Below are 24,769 nucleotides of genomic sequence, written 5' to 3'. Positions count from 1 at the left end.
CATGTTTTTGCTGCATTCTACCATATTCAACCAAACGCTGCATTCTAACGTATCAAAAAATGTCTCCAGCTATCCGCAGCCATTCCCCCGCCAAGCCCGTTCTGATCTTTGTGTCATCTCGACGGCAAACGCGTCTTACAGCGCTCGACCTGATCGCCTTCCTGGCCACGGAGGATGACCCTAAGCAGTGGCTTCACCAGGATGAGCGAGAGGTTAGATGTGATGCCATAGTTCTACAGAAGGACCGTATTTTGATTTCTCAGCACTTTTATTTTACTTTATTGTGTAATTATGGAAACATAGTACACCCATAGATGGGGACCCCCCCAACACACATACACAGGATGTGTCCCAATCCTGTTTTACTTTCCTAGTAATTCTTTCTTTTCCCCACAATTCCCTCTCCTCGTCATCTGTGATCTCCTGAGGCTAGATATGATTGAAGTTCCTTGTGTATTCCTAAAGCAGTGGTTTTACTCTGATTATAGAGTCAACTCAGGCCGACATTAGCTTGGAAAAGCTGGTGTCATCTCCCGTTAAATTTCCTCTGCATACCTTCGGATCATTTCAAGATGTGAGCAAACAGCTCTTTTGGGTTTCCGGGTACAAATGTATGCTAATATTTTCATAGCACTCAATTACGGAGCTATTGGAAAAATGTTGCGCTCTCGTACCAGCCTCTCGCAATCAGCCACTCGCAATCAAAACATGAAAGCTGTCTCTCGCGGGTGATAATTTCTTGGATATGCCAAGTACAGAGAAACACACACATGTATACAGACAAATGCTCTCAAATTGTCTCACAATTGCTGACTCGCTGGGATGTTAACTATCTAATAAATGTGTGTGTGTGTGTTTCATGCTGCAGCACATACACAAATGTCTAGAAACATGATGCTTGTGATGAATGTTGGGGATATTGATTGTTTATGTATAATTATGTGTCTGCAGGCTGTGAAGGTAAACATTTTTCCACTGATGTCTGACAGCTTAACAGCTGACATTATGAAAGCATTTAGCACTTAGATAGACCGTAAAACGAGCAAATATGCTGGTTTTCATCTTCCGTTTTCCTTATCCGAATGCAATCGGTCTTGAATTCCTCATTTGTTGCTTTGCTGGACTCAAAAAGACAATATTAAGCACCAACTTAAAAGACTGAAGACTGACCAAAGTCAGAACACAAGCTCAGTTAATCATGGTCTGCTGTGCAAATACGTTGTGTTGATCACCATCTGACTGGGAGACAGTGAGATGATTACGAGGGTGGTGTGCTGTCAGCAGTGTGCATATTCTTTATCCCCCTCACACTGTGTGAAAGACAAGCCATTTTTCAGAGCTTTTTTATGTGTTAATCTCTGTTCAGTCTAAGTGCATTTTTTATGAATACAGCTCAGATTGTTTTCAGCAGTATTTTACCAAGTCAAAGAAGTAAAATCATTTCAACACATTAGCAAATATTTTCTGATCTATGACTCCTGATATTACACATTTTTACTGCTTTCTGTCCTAAGCAGTAAGTTTCCAAAAGCACACAGTCCATCCAGCCATGCAGCATTGCCCTTTATGAATAAGTCTATGATAGATGTTTTGGGTGTGGAGTGACTAATATTCAGTAAAAAATGATGGCACAGCATTTCTGAGAAATATTATTGTAAGTCTGGATGTGTGTAAATTAAGCTGTTATAGTGTGTGTTAACAGTGACATGAAAATGATGCTGACGGCAGTGTATATTACACAGCCAAGTTGTCAGGTGACAGCTAGCTTTACCACTGGCTGTGTGCTTTTGTGTAAGTGTGTGTAAATGTGTTTGAGGCTTTAGGAGCCTGGCTACGCTGTAAGTGTGTGTGTGTGTGTGTGTGTGTGTGTGTGTGTGTGTGTGTGTGTGTGTGTGTGTTCCAGTGATATATGCTGCTCCCTGCTGCTGCTCTGCATTGGGCCGTGTAGCCGCAGCTGGAGGCCCTGCTGTTTGAGTGACAGGCCACTGGCACTAACTGTCTGTCTCCCAGCAGGGGTCCCCCTGCCTCTTCCTCTGTTGGCTCGCCCACTCCCCTCTCCTTCGCTGTTATGCTTCTATCTGTGTGCTGTGTATGTGTTGATGTGTGTGTGTGTGTGTGTGTGTATATATATATATATATATATATATATATATATATATATATATATATATATATATATATATATATATATGAATGCCAGCCATTAATATTTAGTTTTATATTGAGGACTATTGTCTTTAGTACCATCCATCATACGGACTGTGTTTGTCACTGTGTGATCTTACCTTACAAGTATACCAAGTAACACAGCAGTGCATCAAATTACAAGATATTATGAATTATTCATAACGCCTGTGGTTGCGGCCTCTGTAACATAATTGCAGAGGTTAACTTGGTGTGGCATCTCACGAGGACAGAGTGAACCGTTTGCTAGGAGTGTAAAGGTTTCTGAGCGCATTAGAACCAAAAAAAAACAGAAAAGAGGTTTCTCCACTGCCATGTGAATGTACCATCAGTGGTAATATGGCGATGTAAGAGTGTAAGGGAAAGTAATGTTTTAAACTATTAACAAATTGTGCATTGGTAAGAACCTGCCGATATATGTTATAAACTTTACGATTCAATATATTGCGATATTATATCACAAATATTTTTTAGCACAATTTAAATCTAAAGTAAAATAAGTTACAACGCTGCTCTCTTGCAGTCAGGGTTTTAATATAACACGTAATGAATCCCTGTCTGCCATCAATCTTTGCATATAAATTATGAATTAAAAATCGTTACTGTGTTTTTAAGAATTAATACAGTATTGCAAAACATAACATTGCAATGCTTCAATACATCAATCATTTCTTATGGCCCTATTCACTAGTCATTCACATCCAGAGTTTGCTTGAGTTGGTGTTATCTCTCAGGCTTTCCAGCTTATAAAAACTGCAACAGTGTGAGTGGAAGATCGGTATGTTTGTGTTGTGTGTTTATTTTTTTTTGTTGTTGTTGTTGTTTTTTGTTTGTTTGGTTTTTTTTTTGCCCCTTTCTTCTAACTCCTTTTTTTCCACTGTTTATTTCACTCTGGCCTGTAGAGCTGGCTATTGACTAACGTGAGCTTTTCTGCTTGTGTGGCTGTTATTTTTCTGGTTTAGATGACAGACATCATTGGCACAGTGAGGGATTCGAACCTGAAGCTGACACTGGCCTTTGGCATCGGCATGCACCACGCTGGCCTGCATGAGAGAGACAGGAAGACTGTGGAAGAGCTGTTTGTCAACTGCAAGATTCAGGTACAAGCATCACTGGTTCCCAAGTTAACGCTGATCTTCCACTTAATATATATATATATATATATATATATATATATTTTTTTTTTTTATTATTTATGATAGATAAGGCTGGATAAATAAGATGTTTTTGCACTGGATTCTATCGTTTCTAGACCTAATCAGGTATTATGCTCTAGTATGGTTATATTAGCCACACTCTTTAAAAGTCTTTTTCTTGGAGAGCTCTTTAGAAAGGCACCAGTTCTATATACAATGCCCACCATAACGTTTGAGACAAAGATACTTTATTCACAGAATAAAGAATCTATTATTATGAATTAAACTGTGTGAAATATCATTAAGAAGAAGATACGCACTAGTGAGCTCAGTGATCACAAAGGGACTGGTAGACCAAGGAAAACGTCCACTGCTGACTGCAGATGAATACTCACTATGGTAGAGAAAAATTCTCAAATGTCTGTCCGAAAGATCAGAAACGAGCTTTAGGAGCATTCTGTGCGTATTTGTCATAGACTGTTATCCACAGGAAGCTTAATAACAAGAACGACAGAGGCTACAATGCAAGATTAAAATCACTAGTTATCAACGTAAACATAATGGCCAGGTTTGCAAAAAAGTGCTGGCTAATAAGGCTTCCACTTTTCTTATGAGTCAAAGAACCCTTTTTCCAGTACTGTATAGAAAAAAATTAATGTATGGATTTATTAATTTTTTTAAGTGAATAAAAAGTGCTTTTATTGGTCAGTCTGGATGAGAGCATCTGCTAGATGTCAAATGTAAATCATTCCAGTTTTTTGTCAGTTGGGCATAGTTGCATATTCCACTGTCCGTTTCAACAATATACATAGTCTCTTTCAGTGTCTCTCAAAGTCTCATTCTTTTGGAGGATCAGATGTATAAGTATTCTACTGCTTTGACAGCTATTATCTTAGGGTCTCCTCTTAGTGTATTGTCTGTGTTCTGTGGAGAAGAAACCACCATGTTTTACTTAAACAATTTGAAACTTTTCACGTCTTTTTAAGGTGCTAATCGCAACAAGCACTCTGGCTTGGGGTGTGAACTTCCCTGCTCATCTGGTGATTGTGAAGGGTACGGAATACTTTGACGGGAAGACTCACCGCTACGTGGATTATCCCATTACAGGTAGCAAATGGCTAACAGGTGTGTGTATATCCTCATTACTGCTGACACAGCTAAGATTCAGACTCACTATGCCATTGCTTCTGCAGACGTCCTTCAAATGATGGGTCGGGCAGGTCGACCTCAGTTCGATGACCAGGGCAAAGCGGTCATCCTGGTACATGACATCAAAAAAGACTTCTACAAGAAGTTTCTCTACGAGCCTTTTCCCGTTGAGTCCAGGTGAGAACAATTTCCAATCATGGCAGTATATCATTGAAGGACTCATCCTGAAACAGGTGTGTATGACCTTAGTTTATGCTCTTGTCTTGCTCCTGCTGCAGCCTGCTTGGTGTGCTTGCTGATCACTTGAATGCTGAGATAGCTGCGGGAACAGTCGCTTCCAAGCAGGATGCCATGGATTACCTCACCTGGACTTACTTCTTCCGTCGGCTGGTTATGAATCCAAGGTACACACTGAAGTCAAATATGTTTGGAACTGTAGTTTCTTTCATTTTCCATCCACTGTTATGAGCTAGTAGAGGGTATCTTTAGGATTTAATACAGGCTTTAATTTCTTTATATATTTATATGATTCCCCACATAATTTAGCTGTTGTAACATTGGCTGACAAGAGCAGACATTTACTGAGGACAAATAGTCAGTTACAGAGACTGAAAACTGGCCATATAGCCAATATTAGCACAAACTAGCTAATATTTTAAAGATGTCCGATTCAGTTTCATTGCTTATTATAGATCACATAATCCATGAACAACCATGAACCTTGCCTCATGTAAGGTGTAGATTCATGGAATGCTTTTAAATGCTATGGCTGTTGAGATTGGGGTTAGTTCACTTTAGGCTGAGGGTTGTGATTTAACAGACACTGTGTGGACAGAAGTATTGGGACACCTGCTCATTCATTGTTTCATCTGAATTGAGGGTTCTAAAAAAAGAGTTGATCCTGCTTTTGTTGGAGTAACTCTCACTACTGTCCAGGGAAGGCTTTTTTCTTGACATTTGAGCCTTGCTCTAAGAATTTGATTGCGTTCAGCAGCAAGAGCTTTAGTGAGGTCAGGAAGTTGGATGATCACCACCCTACTTCATCCCAAAGTCCCCAAAAGTATTGAATTGCGCACTATCATTCCAGAGAACAGTTCTGCTGCTCCACAGGACTTAAGGAACTTTTTTTAAGTGTTTCAAACACCATGATATGCATGAGACTTTAGCAAAAGAAATTTTTATTTATTTACTTACTTACTTTTATGCAGTCAGGACAGTGGTATCTGAAGAATACAGCACTGCTAGTGGTTGAGGTTTAAACACAACACAAAATGAACCACTGTCTGCCACCAATCTTTGCATGTAAACTATTCATTAAAATATGTTTTTTGAGAATTAGTAAAGTATTGCAAAACATATCACACTACTCAAGAGCATCAATGTTTTACACCCCTAGTACTGAGTTACGTTTATGAGTAAGTACAGTTGCTTCTCTGTATCTCAATGTTTGGGAACGCCCAAGCAGTAATGACCCTTGGTAATCCATGGCTGTATTAAGTTCTACAGTAAAGACATTGTAATTGGTAAGTGCTGTTTATTGGCTAATTGTTGTAGCAATGTATCTAATCTCAGTTGCGTGGTGGAACCCCGGCAAACGGAACAAGACACTGGATCTTCGGCAGGCTCCTCATTCTGACTTACTCGTTGTGTTGCCATGACAACTTTCCACCGGTGCATAGCCCACAGCCCACCCCATAGTTCAATCTGACATCACAAACCATGATCTAAAACATCGCACACCAGAGTGTGTCTCTCTCACACGCGCAAGCACATACAAACTCGTCCCTGGCTCCAGAGGTCGTATAGGGCAGCATAGACATCTGCTGTGAATTGAAGATGATGATTCCAGAACATTCCACAGTGCTGGCATTTGCACGCCTGTCAGCCCACATTAAACATTTAGGCCCGACAGTGCCCTCTGTGGTCTAGCGAGCTCTGACAGAGCTCATGCAATAGCATAACAACATCTACTGCATTCAACTCAAGCCCTGCTCTTCAGCTTTGGGGGAAATATGTAAGTGATCTCTTTTTATATGTGTGTGATAGTAAAGTATGGTAATAATGAGATCATCAGCTGCTTTAGTACCCATTGAGCTACAGTACTAACCGAAGATTGGACCACCACTTTGCGCTGTGTGAAGCTGGCTGGGAGTGATTTTTTGGGGCATTTTCTGATCCTAATATCAAAGTAGTTGCTTAAATAGTGCCCTTTGCTCAGTCTTATCATCTTATTGATGATAGAGCTAATCCAACCTGAAATTCAGGTCTCATTGAGGTTTTGGGCAGCACATACACTTAGGAGTAGGAGGGAGCAATATGGCAGCAATCCCAGTACTTTTTCCCGATCCACAATTGTGTTTCATGTTTTTGCTTTTTTGAGGTTTGAGAAGTTGGGCTAGACACAACTAAAATACTACACTTTTAGTAAAAACTGCTCTACATAGTACTGAAGATGGATTTTAACTCAAATGACCCCTTTTGTGCTATATGTTAAGGTGTTTTTTGTTTGTTTGTTTGTTTTTTTGTTTGTTTGTTTGTTTGTTTTTTTGGGGGGGGGGGTGATTGCAATCATGTTAAATTTAAAATCCTCCAAAATCTAACTGGCAACTTTACCTTCTGTACTTTTAATGGACATCAATGAGATGCAAGTTGTTTTCCATCATTAGGAAGATGCATTTAACCAGGCAAATAGCCATTTAAACATTTAAATAGTCCTTTAAGGTGTCTTGATTATATATTGACCCGTTAACATTTACTAATATACCCCCCCCTTCTTTTAAGGATGCATCAAAACATTAATACTATTATTTTCAATAATTGAATTAAGACTGTAATTTTTTTTTGTAGTGACACATTCAGCTTTAGTGAGTGGATTTAAAGTATTGACAATAGTCATGATGAAAAGCTTATTGTGATGTAGTTTATCATAGTGCCCCTATTGTGCATTCACTTATTCATTTAAGGTGGTGTTTGCTTTATCAACTGGATGAATTAGAACAGCATGTTGTTTTCATTTTCAATTTGTTTTCATTTTGATTTAGACTATAGCTGTGTATTTAATTTGATACATTTGGCATTGTCTATGTTTAGCTGCAGTTTTACAACACTGCAAATACTTTCCAAACTGCCATATGTTTACAAAATTAAGCCTTTGCTGTGTGTGTGTGTGTGTGTGTGTGTGTGTGTGTGTGTGTGTGTGTGTGTGTGTGTGTGTGTGTGTGTGTGTGTGTGTGTGTGAGCATGTGTGTGGGTGGGAGGGAGGTTATTTGTGTGAGTGAGAACGGAAAGACGTTCCTGTCCCCATCTATCTCTCTGTCCGGCGCTCTTTTAAAGCTGCAGCGTGCTGAACCGGTCACCTTGACACTAGCCATTGCTCATCAGCAATGATTCACTGGGCAGCCCGTGCTGTGCACTCTTTCTCTCTCTGGGCAGGCGAGGCAAGCTTGCGCCCCCGGGGGTCCCATAAAGAGCGCAGATCAGCCGCTCAGCACCATCAGGGGCCGAATGGGGATAATGATAATGGCAATGGCTTAATCACACAGAGAGATGTTAGCAAGGAGCCACACACAGTGCAAGCTGAACGCAGCCTATCTTTCATTTAGCTCTCACCACACATCCCTTTCCACACTGACCCTGTAGACATGTGGAGAAATAACTGTCAGTCACCTTAATGTTCAACATTAATTAAAGATTAATAAATTGTACAGGTTAGGTATGATGTCATGTTTTTTTTTTTGTTACTTACTTACATACTTTTTTGTTTATTGGATGTTTATTTTATATTGCATTCTGCCCTCTGCAGAAACATGTACATGCAGAGTGTGTATGTATTTGTTTATTTCTTAATGTAAGGGCACACTGTATTGTGTGTTTTTATGTATTTTATTGTTTTTTCAATTCAATTAATATTATTATTAGTGTTAATATAAATTGGCTAAGTTGTGCAAATTAGGAAAAGAGCAACTACAGTTGATCTATTAAAATCCCCTCTTGTGCTCTGTATGTATATTTTTGTACATACCAAGAGTCTTCAGAATGTGACAAAAGCAGCATGAGTTTTTATTTATCGTTTGCATGTAATTGTATCATTATTGGCATCTTTATTATTAATAATAATAATAATAATAATAATAATAACGATAGTAGTTGTATTGGTACAGTGGTATGTTTTTTTAATTGGACCTGTAGTTGTTAAAATTGGTCATTACCATGCTTATTGACTTGAAATTCAGTACTGAGTAGTGTTTAATGTACAGAGTAGTGTTTAATGTACATAAAGTAATTTTACATTATACGCTTTTGTGCCTATTGTGAATGCTACTTTCCCTCTTTTGTCTGGCTAAGATGTTATTTTTTTCTTTATCTTAAGCTACTACAATCTGGACGACATAAGCCACGAGTCAATCAACAAGTTCCTCTCCAACCTTGTGGAAAAAAGCCTTAGAGATCTGGAATGTTCCTACTGTATGGAAATACAAGAGGTATGAGTGTCAACTCAGTGCTTTGAAGGAATTAACATCCGACAGTAAATAAAAGCCAAATATGTATCATATCATATTTAAAATATGCCACCACCTTTTTAGCATCAGTTTAATATTTAAAGGTAGTTATTATCTGTTCATTCATAATTTGGAGTAAATTGTTGTTTTTCCTATTTTTCATGCAGTCTATGTTTTTATTCCGAGTAACATGTGCATTGCCATTTAACTGCCTGGGATGGAAAAGACTAAAGCTTAAGTACACTTAGAATTATGTGTTTGACTTCAAAACACATACACTGTGATCAATGGAGACACATCCAGCTAAGTGGACCAATCAGTCTTTGTGGAAAAAAATATTGAACATCTTTTTAACAGATGCTCTATGCTGTGCACTGGTCATGAGGGGCTCAAACACACACCACCAGCAGGGCAATATTAGGTTGCTCCCTATTCAGTCTGTTGCTCAATGCACTGTATTGCTTTTTAGAGTTGTTAAATAAAAAAAAGCCTGATTAAAAGTCCTGATTGAATAGTCCGGATTGAAACCAGCAACGCTCTGCTTCTGATATAGATGCCTAATCCACCCAGCCTCTGCTGCCCAGCTACTATTTGTATTGGTAACATACATGTTCCTTTATCTCCAGGACGAGCGCACCATTGAGCCTCTTACGTACGGCCGCATTGCCTCCTACTATTACCTGAAGCACCAGACTGTCCGCATGTTCAAAGAGAGGCTAAAGCCAGATCTACCAGTTCAGGAGCTGCTGTCCATCCTCACAGTAAGTAAAACACAGCTCTTACTGCAGACAGGGCTGAGACAATGTTCTATCCATAAAATCATCTTTTCTACATATCTTGTGTCTTTGAAATGGTAATGGTAAAAAAAAAAAGAAAAGTTTTTTTGATGATGTGATGTGTTTCCAAAATGCAGCAAAAGCCATTTTCTTGACATTTAGATTCCAGTGAAATAAACACGTGGCATTATAATTATATATGATGATTCATTTGTCCTCGTCTGACATTATTAGAGAATACTTCTTGGCATTATATTCTTCAAATATATGTAGTCGCTGTCACACAAACTATTTTAAAAATTTGCAGCTTCATGGGAGAAGGAAAAACCTTCTTAACTTTTAATGGAAGTCAATAGAAAAATATTTTATTATAAGTTGCTTAGAGCAATTCTATTTGTACATTCTAATACAACGTGAAGAACAGATTCAGATTGTGTCAAAAAGGGGAAAAACTACAGGTACACTGTTTTTGTGTGACCAGAGAGACAAAGAGACAGAGAGAAAGATAAAGAGGTTTGAGTGTGACAGTGACTATATATAATTATAATAATAATAATTATTATTATTATTATTAATTTTAATATTTTATGTATTTTTCAGCCAAAAGTGCAAGTTACCCCTTTATGGAGTTAATTGATTGACAGATTGGGTGGGATTGGGGAGCTAAAATATTTTATTTATAATAAAAATATTTTATTTATATGACCTCTACTTCTAGTAGGTTTATATTGAATGTAGAGTTTTTAAAAAAGCTGTCCAGAAAGGTCTGTTGTAGATTTACTATTTAAATAGAGCGAGACTGTTTTAACAGTTGCACCTCTGTTCACACTAACCCTGCAGTGCGGAAGCTGTACTTTAGTCTGATTAGCTCTCTTGCTTTTGTTGTTTTATATACTTCAAAATGAAAAGTATGAAGGCAAAGAATGGGTATGGGAGGTTTGAAATATTGCTCAAATGCATGTTCTGCTTAAACCCTGCTACATTTAACTCCCATTCTCCCCACACAGTGTAAAGTGTAGATGACGTTGTTGTTGTTTTTTCATGTTGGGACGCAAAAAAAAAAAGTCGAAGATGATTTACACAACACGCTGCTCTGTTACACCACATCCGATTGGTTCCATTCCAGCTAAAATATCCTGTTACACTAATGATTATTTCCACCACAGCAATCTCAGTAAGCACCATAGGCACAGACAACAGAAACACACACTCGCTCACTTACTGAGCCACAATTGCAGCTCTCCAGGCTAGTGTGAAAATTACGTCTTTACTTTCGCCTCATTAGAGCACCGGTTCCTTGTGCTCTGTGGGCTGGTTCTCTCGGGGCTCTCCTCCTCTCTGCTGATTGCTGACATAATTGGGACATAAAGCGCTTTCACACTTCACCAGTGGCCAGTGACATCACATCTGTCTCACTTCACACACACAAACACGCACGCACACGTGTATTGGAGTCTTGCTGAAAGGGGAGGCAATCGACAGGCAAGCTGTCAAAGAAGATTGCCAAAACCATTCAGAAATGAAAGCATCATGTGTCTGTGTGATTTCATAGACACCATGCGTTCACTCTGGCAGGATGATGCATTGGTTTAGCCTAGAAGACTTGAAAAGTCTTGTTTTTGTTTGTAGCAAATTAGCCCATAGAGCTGTATTTCAAGAGCAGTTCGCTTTTATTACGTTTACATTTATGGCATTTGGCTGACGCCTTCATCCAGAGTAACTTTATTTATTTATTTGATTCTGTATTATTATTTTTTTGATCAGGTTACTCCGTGTTAAGAGTCCCAAGGACACTTATGGTGTGCTTGCCTAAAGAACCGAACCCTGGTCTGCCACGGTCTGCCCACAAAAGCTACACCAACTGCAAAACTCATCTGTAAACTCATAATGAGCAGTAAGAGTTTATATTTTCTGTAATGGAAAACTTTTATGTTTGGACTGTGCGCTAAAATTGCTATGAAAAATCTATTGAAACAATTACATCAAAACTCAATTTTCATATGCTGTGCATATGGATAAGCTTATTTAATCAATTTGTGCTCAGATCAGTCAGTCTTTAAGTGAATACATAAAGGCATCTATTTTGGAAGTGGTCTGGTCTATTTGAGTTTATTTATCCTTTGTGAGTTTGCGAGGGGAAAGTTTTTTTTGTTTGTTTTTTTTTGGGGGGGGGGTTGTTAGTTTGTTTTTAATGAGACACATTAGCAATTTAGCACGAGTGCTTTCTCTCGGGGCTAGTAAAACATTGAAAGCTGCTACAGCATGTGTGATATTCTATAAATACTTTCCATCTTCTCAACTCCACATTTTTTTTTATCTTTTAATTGTTGTTTTTCCTCTTCTGGTTGTCTGGCATATGCTCACTCGTCTTGCTCTTCTGCACTACACTATATGTCCAAATGCACACTTTTCTAGTCCCTGTAGAGAAGAATTTGCCAATAGAATAGGACTCTCTGGAGCAGATAAACATAAACCCATTGGCACCATGCCTAATGCCACCCCCAGCATTGCGTAGCGGAGCAGTGGAACCGTGTTTTCTGGAATGATGGTGCTCTATCTAATATTTTTGGGATGAGGTGGGGTGGTGATCATTCAACATCCTGACCACACTAACACTGTTCCCTGGACAGTAGAGAGTTACTACAACTAAAAGCAGGTTACCCTTAATTTAGGAAGAAACAATGAATAAGCTGGCGTCCCAATACTTTTATACTGTAATTCTGATGGCTTCTCCTAGAAGCTATATGTGTTGCTTTGCATTTTCTCACCAGTCTGGCCGTCTTTTTAAGCCTATATATACATACATACTATATTCCACAATATATACCATATGAATGTACCATATGAATATACAGAACTACAGAGTTGTGTATTTGTTTACTTAATCAGCCTTTGTGACAGATTTATGAATGAAAATGGAATCCACAGCATCCCCCCCCCATGTGAGATTGTCTCTCGTGGGCAATACAGTGTTGGTGTGAGATGCCAGAAAATAATAGAAATGTTTAACATAACAAATTTAAATGATGTCTTGTTGATGTTAATGAAACAGTGGGGCTGTGTGGAACCGCTTCTAAGGGGAGCAGTGAAAGAGTATTATTGGCGATTATAGTCATCAAGCCTCCCCGTGTTTGTCCGTGAAAGCGAGAGTGAACATGTTGCTGTGCTAATTATGGGCTGGGTTACAGGGAGAGGTCACGTCTTCCAATTAAAGTGCGCACCACTTTATTATCCATCTCTCTGTCCCTTAATATGTCCCGGTGTTTAAGCCTCCCACAGGCTGCCTAACAAAAGCATGACATGAGGCAGGCTGGACCTCTGCCAGCCCTCTACTCCACCCCAGTCAGAAGGTTCAATACCCTCAAATCACTCCCCCCGTCAGCCAGACAAAAACCCCACCGCCCCTCAATGTCCTCTAATTACTGTGGCGTGGCCATAATGAGGCACCCAGCCGATCACTTACCTCTACTGCTTCTCTTTTACATTCTCTCTCTCCCACTGGTGGGCCCACAGTCCTCTCAACCTTCTTCCTGCTTCTACTCTTCTAAATGTCTGTGAATGTTTGTACAGTTTAATGATACCACTGTTAAGAATATTGTTTGTCAGAGGCTGTCTTCATCAAACCAAGGCTCTCTGTTCAGATGTCAAAAATAATCCAAAATTGGTAAAGCCTCAAAAGCGCTCACTCAACCCTTCTAAACCCGCTCTGTGTATGTAAATGTCACCTGAAACGGAGAAGAGTGTGCAATAGTGTGCGAGAGCTTGATGTCAGCGGCTCTGTTTACAGAAAATCTCCCCCCCTTTATCTTCTGTCCATCTGTATGCAGACTCGATGCCCTCAGCAGATAAATCATGTGGCGATATGCTCTTTTGTGCATAGTTTTTCCACCATTTCTCACTTTCCCAGCTCTGAGGCGTTTGAGCTCAGTGCTTTAGTGGTGATGGATGGAGGTGGAGGAGCACAGACCTGTGACTAATGTGCCCCACTGCCTTCACTTACAAGTGTACATTAGAAAAGCTGGACAAGAACTGCCTTACACCAGAACTCGTGCCTCTGCATATATGACCTATAGCAGCAGCCAGCAAACACACTGCACCCGCTTGGTGTTAACAAGTTCAGCTAACGTTTGCTGTGTACCGGCCCTGACTAGTGCTTTCTAAAAAGTGGCAGAGTTTACCTGTAGTCATGTAGGTAATTTCTAAAAAAATTTTATTATTTTTTTTTTGCACATAGTTCGGAGGTGAAAGAGACATTTCTTGGATTAAATCAGTGCTGAATCCATGTTGTAATCTTAAACCTAGTATCATCTAACCAGGAGAAGCTGGAGAGGGCCTGCCTTTCGCATTAGATATAAAAGCAGTATTGAGTTTTTGTATGATAAAAGCAGAGATTTGATCCAGCGGATGCTGCGGCTGCAGCTGTTTCTTCCGGCCCTAACGCTCGTCTGCCGAGCCTGAGTGTGTCCACTCCAGCTGACCTCTGCCCACCCCCTCCTCACCCCCTCTTTTTGTACTCAGGATGCGGAGGAGTACGCAGAGCTGCCGGTGCGCCACAACGAGGACCAGCTGAACAGTGAGCTGGCTCAGCGGCTCCCCCTGCAGGTCAACCCACACTCTTACGACAGTGCCCACACCAAGACCAACCTGCTGCTGCAGGCCCATTTCAGCCGCGCCCACCTTCCCTGCAGCGATTACGGCACAGACACCAAGACAGTCCTGGACAACGCCATCCGAATCTGCCAGGTCAGTATGCGTGCGTGTGAGCGTGTGTAAGTGTAGGTGTAGGTGTGTTTCTTCATGTGTCACCACTACACCACTGCAGATCTGTGTGTGATGTCTGCTTTCCATTGTTGCTGCGTGTCCTGCCTGTCCTCTTGGCATTTGTAGAATAGTGATGGAGCCCTTCCAAACCCCTATACATTGTCCTGCGGCCTCCCTTCCATCATCTGGGGGCTCTCATTGCCATCAAAGCGATTTGCTTGCTTTCATACATCATAAAATCGATGCTAAGCCTAGGGACGGTGGAACTGAGCACATTTCCATGTGTCAGTGAAGACCTCTCGGATGTTCCATCGGAAAGAAAAGAAAAAAAAAAAAGAGAGAAAGAAAATTCATCCCTTCGCTCTGACAGCTGAGACCTGACCTCAGCCTCGGTTTAACAGGACTTCTGGCTTCATCTGCTGTTTCACAGCATCGTGTGAACTGAGGGCATCTCACCGTTGCCTGAAAGTCCACTCAGCAATCACTGCGTCCATCCAAAGTCAGTCATAAAGAGCCTCAATAAAATCCATCAGACATACGTTTAAGACCCATAGCAGCACATGTGTGAATATGTGCGTGAATTTTATGTTCCTATTTTACTGAAGTAATGGGTCATTCTTGTCCCATCTCATAATGTTTAAAATAATATCGCAAAATTAAAGTCTTTAAACAGTGTTTAGTAAGGACTGATATGGAATGAATATTAAATTTTTGTTTAGGCCAAGCTTTTGTTTGTTTGTTAGTTTTCCTATATGTTTCCTAATTGCAGGCACTCCTTCCCTGTGGGTGTCTGGGCTTGCTGTTAAGGAGGCAGTTATTCATGTGGCTGGTTCATGACGTTGTTAGTATGCCTGGGCCCGGAGGCCTATAAATACAGTGCGAGTGCAGACACTTACAGCACCTCGGAGACAGCACAGCGTTTAACAGCCGGCTCCCTCCACAGATCAAACGTGCATTAAAACAACAATACAGCTCATTGCCTCCCCCCACTGAGGCAAATGTCAGTGTGTGTTTTTAAGAAGATGTATTTATTCTATACTCTTTAATGCTGTTTTGCACATATATAGTGTCTTTGTACTGTACATGAAAGTACAAGGGTTTTTTGTTTTTTTGTGTGTTTTTTAAAACACATGGACCAATTGTGCCAGTCTATGTGTATTTGAATTATGTATTTGTTAAATTATTGATCTGATTGATTTGTTGGTTTGTTTTGACTCCCTTTGTCCATGACTTGCTGAAGTTCTTTTGTTTTCTGATGCACTTGAATGCACTGGTATGGTCATAAACATGATGTACTGTGTTGAAAGCCCCCAACAAAATCTTGGCACCGCATACACACACGCCAAACTACTTCCGCGAGCACTGCAACGAGCCAGGAGAAAAATAGCAGAGGTGTGAAAATGATTTATTGCCACGTTGTCGTCAAATTTCTGGCCCCGTCATAAAAGCACCCAAAGCAAAGGCTAACCCTCGCCAGTGCTCCCTCCGTCCTCACGCCACTACTGGTGAAATAGTCCGTTGTTGATAGTTCATGCCTGATGGCACGCCTGTGGATCTGTTTGCGATTGTCTCTGCCTTTTCAGAGGATGTGTGCTGTGGTGATTGTTCATGTTGGCAGCCCCGCTCTGAGAATGGCTCTGGTCTGGGGATCTGTTAGCCATTGTCCATGCTTGCGGATGCGCTGGTGATTCTCTGCAGGCTGTGTGCGTGCGTGTGTGTGTCTGCGAGTGATTGGCCATGCTTGTCCATGTGGTTACTTTTTTGGGTTCCCGCTGTGCCAGGTTGTAGCTCCTCTGCCAGCAGCTGCCTGTCTTCCCAGCATGGATCCAAGCTAGCCTTTCCTAGCAAACAGCTGAGCTAACCATGGAGTGGTGTCTGAGGATTAACCAGCAGAGTGGACTTACGCTGTCCAGCCAATTTCATGTCAGCTAGTCTGGAGGGATACAATTTTGTCTTAATTTCGCCCGACTGCATTTGCTTGCGTTCTCTTGCCCCTTCAGAATTCCGTATGTTGGTATTCTCAGTGAGGAGGCGGTCACTGAAAAATGAATTGTTTCAATTGATCCAACCTTACGTTACGTTATGTTTACCTTTAAAGAAAACTGGAATTAAAATGTTTAAGTTTCATGTTGTGTGACTTGCAAATGGATGACCAGAGGCTCTGCCCTACAGCATGCATATATATCTATATATATATGTATGTATGTATGTATTTATATATAATCACTGTACCAATGCTGTAATATGAACGCTGTGTGCCTTGTCATCCGTTTGAAAGTCTCACAACATGCAATTTCAATATACATATATATATATATATATATAATATTGCGCACACATGATCAGCCATAAATAATAATAATAATAATGCCTAGTATTCAGTAGGTCCCCACAAGGATTCCACAAGACCTCTGAAGCCGTTGTGTGGTAGCAGCAGATCCTTTAAGTCCTGTAAGTTGTGAAGTAAGCATCAGTTACCCTTAGTTGTCCATGACCCTGTCGTCTTTTCACTGGTTGTCCTTTCTTGGACCACTTTTGATGAGTACTGACCACTGCATCCCAGAAAACCTCCACAAGATCATCACTGGTACTTTGGTTTGTTTATTTTTTAATATTGTGTCAAAATATCATGGTGAATAGAAATGCTATAAAATGACTTGGAAAATTAAGGTTTTTTTTATTCATTCTACTGTAAAGTTGCCAGTGTGTGTGTTTTTGTGTTTATATATGTTTTTCCAGGTTTTTATAGCCTCCGCAAATTCATACACGGTACATATTCACGCAGACCGCACACCCACACACATGCACGCAGGATTAGTGGTGGCTTTAAGTAGTGGATCTCTGATGGTCGGCTAAATAAATCCTGTCATCTCTGTGCTAATGAGGTGCTTCATGGCTGTGCTAGGGCTTCCAGCTCTGTAAGGGCTCCACGTTTCTGGCCGTTTCCTCCGGCAGCAGTGGAGAGGAATTTTCGTGGACAGTTTAAATGAAACACAGTGCTTGTGTGATCATCTCTCTACCTCGTCTCTCTCCCTCGCTCCTTCTCCTGTCTCCACTTCGCTACCCCTCCTCACAGACTCCAGTGACATCAGCCCATTGCTGTCATCAGTTTGCTCAAGCAGCTACTGTGAAATGTTAATCACAACTTTAATTTGTACTGCATTAGCATTTTGATTAACTCGCTGGGCTTGCCGCTGCACTCAAGGTGCTTTTTAGACATAGTTACTGAGGAAATGACTTTTTGATTAATTAAGTTTGTTAGCGCAGCTGAGCTCAGCAAACTTTAACCTTATGTTGAGGACAAGAGGGGTAGACATGAAAGGGAGTACAAAAGATTGATCTCAGTAGTAGATAATCGATTAATCGCGGGCTGCATGGCACATGTTTGTGTGTCTAAAATATACAACTTACTTTTAGTGAACTTAGATTTTTTTATTACTCTTTGATTTATTACTATTTGTTTTAAATAAATGAATGTATACTCCCAGTTTTCCTACAGTTAACATCATTACCCAAGACAACAGCTGTAATTTCCATCTGGTCTCTGTAGGCTTTGTTGGACGTGGCAGCGAACGAGGGCTGGTTGGTGTCTGCACTGAGCATCTGTAATCTGGTGCAGATGATTGTTCAGGCCAGGTGGCTTCATGATTCCTCTCTTCTCACCTTACCTCATATTGAACAGCGGAGTCTCTACCTCTTCAGGTAAGTAGAACACAAATTAGCATCAACCCATAACATTCAACTCAACGGTCTGAATGCATACATTGCAAGAGCACCATCTTTAAAAAAAAACATGATTTCACAACCAACTACCCTGCACCTAAGTTTTAGTAAGGTATCTTAGCATTGTTTGACCTAAATTCCCCTGCAAGTAATTCAGAACCAATTGTGCACTCTGTCCAAAAATGTGTAGACACCTGCTCATCCAACATTTCTTCTGATATTAAGGGTATTAACATGGAGTTTGTTTTCAATGTGCTGCAGTTACAGCCTCTTTTATTCTAGGAAGCCTTTGCATGCAAATTTCCAACATTGTTGTGAGAATATGGTTTGCATTCAGCCTCAAGATCATTACTATGGTTGTGTACTGATTATGGATGCTCACTTCCAGATCTCAAACACCACTCCATGGTACTCAATCACCTCAGAGAGCACACTGTTGAATGTTCCCACATTCCAGTGCTGGGGGCGTCACACTCCACTCATTGACACTAGGAATTGAGCATGGAGACCTTAGGTGCATGTCCAGTTTTAAACATAAGTGTTTCAAATGTTTCTTTGAGAGATATGATAGAAGAGCATTGGTTCCATAAGGAATAATAGAGAGGTAATGTGAGTGAGCAGAACTTTTAAGTTGTTTAAAAGCCTTTACATCAATTCTTTCTAGATCTAGTTCTTTCATGGAACCAAATGTGGTTCCTTTGTGGCATCCCTCATTTGAAGCACCTTTAAGAGCTGGTCAGGGGTGTCCCATTCTTTTTACACTGTGAGTTGTGTAATTGAAGTAGTGATGCTCACTACATTTACATTTACGGCATTTAGCAGACGCTCTTATCCAGAGCAACTTACAAGGTTACATGTATTACAGAGGTGGGCCAACGTAGTGTTAGGAGTCTTGCCCAAGGACTCTTATTGGTGTAGCGCAGCATAGCCACCCAGACCAGGAATCGAACCCCAGTCTCCTACTGGATTGGATGTCGGGATACTTTTGAATATAATGAATGTGTGTGCTTTGATGCACCCTTATACATCAAATCAGCCATTGTATTAGTGCCACCTTTCTAATATTGAGTAGGTCAATACTCAGGTTTTTTTGTTTGTTTGTTTTTTTATTAAATAAAGTTTTGAGGTGGGGCCTACATGGATCATTGAGCCTTAGGTGCCCATGACCTGTCACTGGTTCATCAGGTGTTCTTTCTGTTTTAGAGATGCTCTGACCCAGTCGTCTAGCCGTCATAATTTGGCTCTTGTCAAAGTGGCTCAGATCTATTTGTCCTGTGATTAACACATCACCTGAACTGACTGTTCACTTGCTGCCTAATATATCCCACCCCGTTGCCATTGACACATGACACATGATTTCATGTCATCTTTCAGTGGTGCTAATGTTATATCTGGTTGGTGTATATAAAATGCAGATAAATTGAGAAAATGTGAAGAAAGCATTTCTGTTATTGTGAATGTGTCATTTAATTCTATTTAACATCATTATACCAACACAGGGTTGAACGTTACAATTATATGCTACTGTTAGGCTATAGTATTAAGTACAAGGGACAGTAGTGCAAAGACAATAGACCAAACACAAGACAAGGTCCACAGACAGTAAATACAAATATGTGCATGAAGACAGATAGAATGGTAAGGTGCAAACTATTATACTTTACCAATAAATAAACTGTAATAAAACAATCACAGTTTCTCCAAACTTCTCCTCTGACCATGGGGATTCTGCTTTAATGTGAAAATGTGCAGTAATTCTGTGCAGTCTTACTACCAGCCTGCTCCTGTCAGAGAGAAGGGAGTCTGTTTCCTTCCTGTCAGCAAGGTCCTCAGGGGGCTGCTTCTCACCTGTGGTGCTCTGATTATGGCTCTGTGACATGGCGTAGTGGCTAATCCCCCTACCGTCTCTTATCAAACTCTGCAAACACCATTAGCATCAGTTATCAGCAGGCACTGTCCTCCGGACAGTCTCAAATACAGCCCTAGTTTTTTCTTTCATGCACACACACATACACACACTGCCATGGCTGGCATTGGGTTTTGTCTTACCCACATAATGCGGTGCGGTGTGGCTGCCTCCTGCGGCGAAGTGTAATTTCTGTAGGAACACAATAAAAATGGTAAGAGGAGGATCAGGCCAGGCAGGATCTCCTGCCATGCTGAGACAGCAGGGACAGGGGGTGGGACTAAGCTCACCCACACATGATTGGCAAAAAGACTGTCACATGACTGGCCTTTCCACCTTGCTGTTGACAATAGGAGATGGAGCTCCAAAGGTGGGCGGGGCGGAGGCAGGGGTTACCAAGGCCCGATTGAAGCGCTTCCTGAGCTGATAGCTGCCTGTGAGGGACGAGAGGAAATCTTCACAGCCATGGTGAAGGAGGAGCTTCAGCCACAGCAGATTTCTCAGGTAACACACCTCTACACCTTTACACACCTTACTGGAGCTGAAAATGACACGGCCATTTAGGCATTACCCAACATTTAGAGGACTCCAGCACTGCAGAGAAAAGATATAGAATAACACCATAAGGAACTGTATGCTTTTAGATAAAGCATGGCCTTATGAATAATTGAACAAGTTATTCTTGGTTTGTTTCTCATATCCACACATACCGAGAGCGCACATACACACACATACACACATGCACACTCACAAACGTGATTTGCAGGAAGAAGCAGACGGTCACAGTGGTCTCAGGTAGCACCAGGATCCCCAATTACCTCCCAAATGAGAGGGTTTAGCGCTCCAATCTAAGTGCTAATTGTGGCGGTAATGAGAGCGTCCGGGCACAGCGGCGAGCCCAGCGCTCGTTCCCCATCAGTATTCCAGCCGCCCCCATTCCTCCCCCCGCACCCCCCAGCAGCCCCGGACCTGCTAATTAAATAAGCACATGCGCCGCCGCGTCCTCGTCTGATTCGCTGAGGAAATGTAATCCTCGCATAAATAGCTTTGGCAGGGTGAATCGGTGCTGCCCCCCCCCCCCCCCCCCCCCCCGTCTCTAATACTGACGGAGCTGCAGCGACCAAGCACTGTCACTCTCCATCAGGCGGCCTCTCCCACACACATGCACATGTTTTTAATATTTTATTATTACATTCGTTCTTTCTCATGCGCTAGCATTATCACAAGTACAGATGACATTAATGTGATAGCCTTCTAAATTTTGCATGACATGCTCAGTTTATGAAGCAGTGTGGAAATGAGGGGTTTCTTTTATTAACGGAAAACAGATTTTCATGCCTTTAAGTGTTCTGTGTGTAAATCTGAATGTAAATGATTTATTCATTTTATATATATATATATATAAATAAAATTATGTATAATATATAATATTATTATATATTAATATTATTTAATTTTATTTTACATTTACATTTACGGCATTTAGCAGACGCTCTTATCCAGAGCGACTTACAAAGTGCTTTGCTATTTACCCAAGAAAACCTTCGCTAGTTATTTTCTTTCTCTTATCAGGCTTGGACTTTCTTGAGTCACCTGCCGGTGGTGGAGGTGAAGATGAGTTTGAAAGGTTGGTGGGAGGGGTGTGAGGAGCAGACTGAACAGGCTCTGTCCACCAACGTCACCAACTTCAGGGAGCAAAGCAATTGGCTGTCCGTTCATGCAGACCAGGAGTATGTTCTCCAGGTGTCCCTGCAGCGACTCAACATGGGCCGTCAAAGAGTGAGTCCTCTCCCTCGGTTTAACTTTTTGTGTTTTTCATTATTTATTTTCATATCTGGGCAAGTCAAGGGCAACAAGAAAAGGGCAGGGGGCAGGAAAAACTCCTGAGAGCCTTAAACATTGCCTAAACAGAAAGCTCATCCTCATCTAGGTGACATTGGTTGGCAGATAAACAAATACAATAGTATTATTAAACAAATTTAATAACCAAAGGCATTAAAAAACGTTTACAAAGCAGTACATTGTGTTGGTTTGGTGTGTCTTACCTTACTATGTTAACTAATTTGCATTTCTTGCTCATGGGCTCCCCCTACATTTGCAATGGTAAGTAATGCTTTAAGCCACCACTGCAGGCCATGTTTCTCTGGACAAGCAGATACAGTAGCCTCACTGAAAGTGAAAGAAGCATGTGTACTGACGTGGTACAGTAATGTTACCAGAGTTAACACGAGTGTGACTCGGGTTATGTTACACGATTCTCCAAAGGTACACCTGCCTAGCCCGGAGTAGCAACGACAGCGATGCTTTTCTCCCTGTTATGAGTCAGTGGAGCATCACTATGATATTGAAGCTGTTAGTTTAAAGTCCTTTTTCTTTTATCGACTCTAAAATGCATGTGTAAACACGATTGATCTAAACCTGATTTTAAAATTTATTTAAACATTCACAGAGGAAACAGGACAGTAAAGCCCAAGCCCCACGCTTTCCAAAGCCCAAGGATGAAGGCTGGTTCCTGGTGCTGGGGGAGGTGGAGAAAAAAGAGCTTCTGGCGGTCAAACGAGTGGGATATGTGCGCAACCGGAACGTGGTGTCTCTGGCCTTCTACACACCTGAGCAGACTGGGAAGTAAGTTGCTTGTGATGTCCTCAGACCTGCAGTCTAGTCAAGTCTTGTTGACAAACTTTGTTATTCTTTGTCCTTCACATCTGTGGGGTGGGTCACAACTGAAATATAGCACATTTAGCTTTGTGGCACAGAACATCTATAATCAGTTAATGAATCCACACAGAGATTAAATAAGTGTCTCACATACAGCATCACCTCTGTTCCCTTCTTTCACAGGTGCATCTACACCTTATATCTGATGAGCGACAGCTACCTGGGCTTGGATCAGCAATACGACATCCACTTGAACGTCACTCCCGCCAGCATCTCTTCCCAGGTCAACACCGAAGTCACAGATAGCATTGGCAACATGTCCTTCAAGTGACCTCTCACCTGGTGATACTGGTACACCTGCTACTCAACTATGTGTGTGTGTGTGTGTTCGAGGAGGAGGGCGTGGGAGCAGACTTGCACAGGCCACTGCTCCCTGAAGATCTCTGTCAAAAGAGCGATGCAGGTGTGACCAGACTTGGAGTGAACTCGCTATGACCAAAGTGGCCTTAGAAGAGCAAATGAATATAAAGGCTGCTGTGAGTTTGCTTGGTTGCGGGATATGGTCTCACTCTTTTGCCATTAGTGAGATATAAGGCATCGTCTGTATCCCTTTTCGTAATGCTGCTGCACGTCTCAATCGAAATCAGAGTCACTGCTTGGAGCACATTGGGAAGGTGCGAGAGGAGTGGTTAGTTAATTGAATGGCATGCTTGCATCCGTATGTCTGTGGAGTGGGCGGGAGCAGACGTGACGTCGCTGCCAGAGCAGAGAAGCTGGAGAGGATTTATTTTATCAGGAGGTCAGGAATTCAGTGCAGGTGTGTAAAACATGCTCCTCTGTGAGGGACTGCTGCACTCTACCACTGCCAGACTGTCACATCTGTTTTATGAAACCTCTCTTTCTCTATCTTCCCTTCTCCTACCCCCCCCCCCCTCCTCCTCCACCACCACCTCTCCCCCTCCCTCTACCTCTTTGCTGTGGGACATACAGGTGGCAAATGCATTCAGAAGGGTTAAGAATAAGTAATGGATAAGGAAAAAGAAAGACTTGAATCGTTTACAAATGTTAAACAATATTATATTGATGTATTATTAGTTGATTGGTTCAGAGCTAATCTGCCAAAATAGCTCATAAGTCATTTGTTTCCTTTCTTTCTTTCTTTCTTTCTTTTTTTTTCTAATTCCGGATGTTATTTCCATCAGCTAACTGTCCCTGAAATAATTTTGCTTGAAAAATAAAGGGATATCGAATGCAAATAAATGTGTTTAATAGTCGTCTTTGGCTTGTCCTTGTTTGAATTATTTCAGGACAGTACACTGAGAATTTGTTCAGTATGGTTTTCATCATTGTTGGTGGGCAGTGCATTAAAATCATTCACAATAAAAAGTAATCCACCCCACTGCTGTGCAGCATGTTTTCAATAGCAATCTCATTATCAGCATATTTAGATGAAATGCTGTATTTAAATATAGACCATTATAAATCAGCCTACTAATAAGCATGTGGTCTTCATAGCCAACCCCACACTTTATTTGAACACTTTCCAAATGTTCAGATTGTAAGCAGATAGTGTGAAGGTCAGATTAGATAGGAAGTAGTTTTAAACCTAAATATTTAGATACAACAGTCTTACTTCACTAAATATTGAATCTTTGGGAACTTCATTGGTGTCTAATTTGGAACTGTCACTAACTAACTAGCACGTGGAACGTCTTCAGTTGTATAGCCTCAGCTGTAGTGATTTTATTTTAGTCAGGTTTGAAGTGTGAAGTGTATTAATAGCCCACTGTATCTGCTACTAGAGCTCAATATGGCCTCAGATTTTCTGTTTTTCGCTCTGTCTCTGCTCTAATTTGTTCATTTCAGCGTTTAGCTGAAGCTGCTGTAATTTCTCAAACTCTTAGTGTTTACTTTCCTCCCCTCCACTAATTCCCCCCAGAATAGGGTCACACTGACCCACATATATATATATTTTTT

At 41.0% G+C, this 24,769-nt stretch overlaps 1 protein-coding gene across 1 annotated transcript in view; it reads left to right on the top strand.

Moving 5' to 3' along the window:
* The window catches only part of ascc3 (activating signal cointegrator 1 complex subunit 3), a 131,437-nt gene extending 107,385 nt beyond the window's left edge, over positions 1-24,052 (top strand). The window contains exons 30-42 of the mRNA XM_072679717.1: positions 70-212; positions 3,147-3,284; positions 4,307-4,427; positions 4,514-4,646; positions 4,748-4,873; positions 8,839-8,950; positions 9,595-9,729; positions 14,263-14,487; positions 18,056-18,207; positions 20,488-20,638; positions 21,707-21,913; positions 22,584-22,759; positions 22,976-24,052. Coding sequence (XP_072535818.1) covers positions 70-212; positions 3,147-3,284; positions 4,307-4,427; positions 4,514-4,646; positions 4,748-4,873; positions 8,839-8,950; positions 9,595-9,729; positions 14,263-14,487; positions 18,056-18,207; positions 20,488-20,638; positions 21,707-21,913; positions 22,584-22,759; positions 22,976-23,123 — 1,967 coding nt within the window. The 3' untranslated portion in view covers positions 23,124-24,052. The remainder of the gene's footprint in view (positions 1-69; positions 213-3,146; positions 3,285-4,306; positions 4,428-4,513; positions 4,647-4,747; positions 4,874-8,838; positions 8,951-9,594; positions 9,730-14,262; positions 14,488-18,055; positions 18,208-20,487; positions 20,639-21,706; positions 21,914-22,583; positions 22,760-22,975) is intronic.
* The last annotated feature ends 717 nt before the right edge of the window (positions 24,053-24,769 follow it).

This window comes from Salminus brasiliensis, chromosome 5, assembly GCF_030463535.1.
Source record: "Salminus brasiliensis chromosome 5, fSalBra1.hap2, whole genome shotgun sequence".
NCBI classification, from domain to species: domain Eukaryota; kingdom Metazoa; phylum Chordata; class Actinopteri; order Characiformes; family Bryconidae; genus Salminus; species Salminus brasiliensis.
Note: the sequence above shows the minus strand (reverse complement) of the source record. Positions and strands in the feature narration are given on the sequence as shown.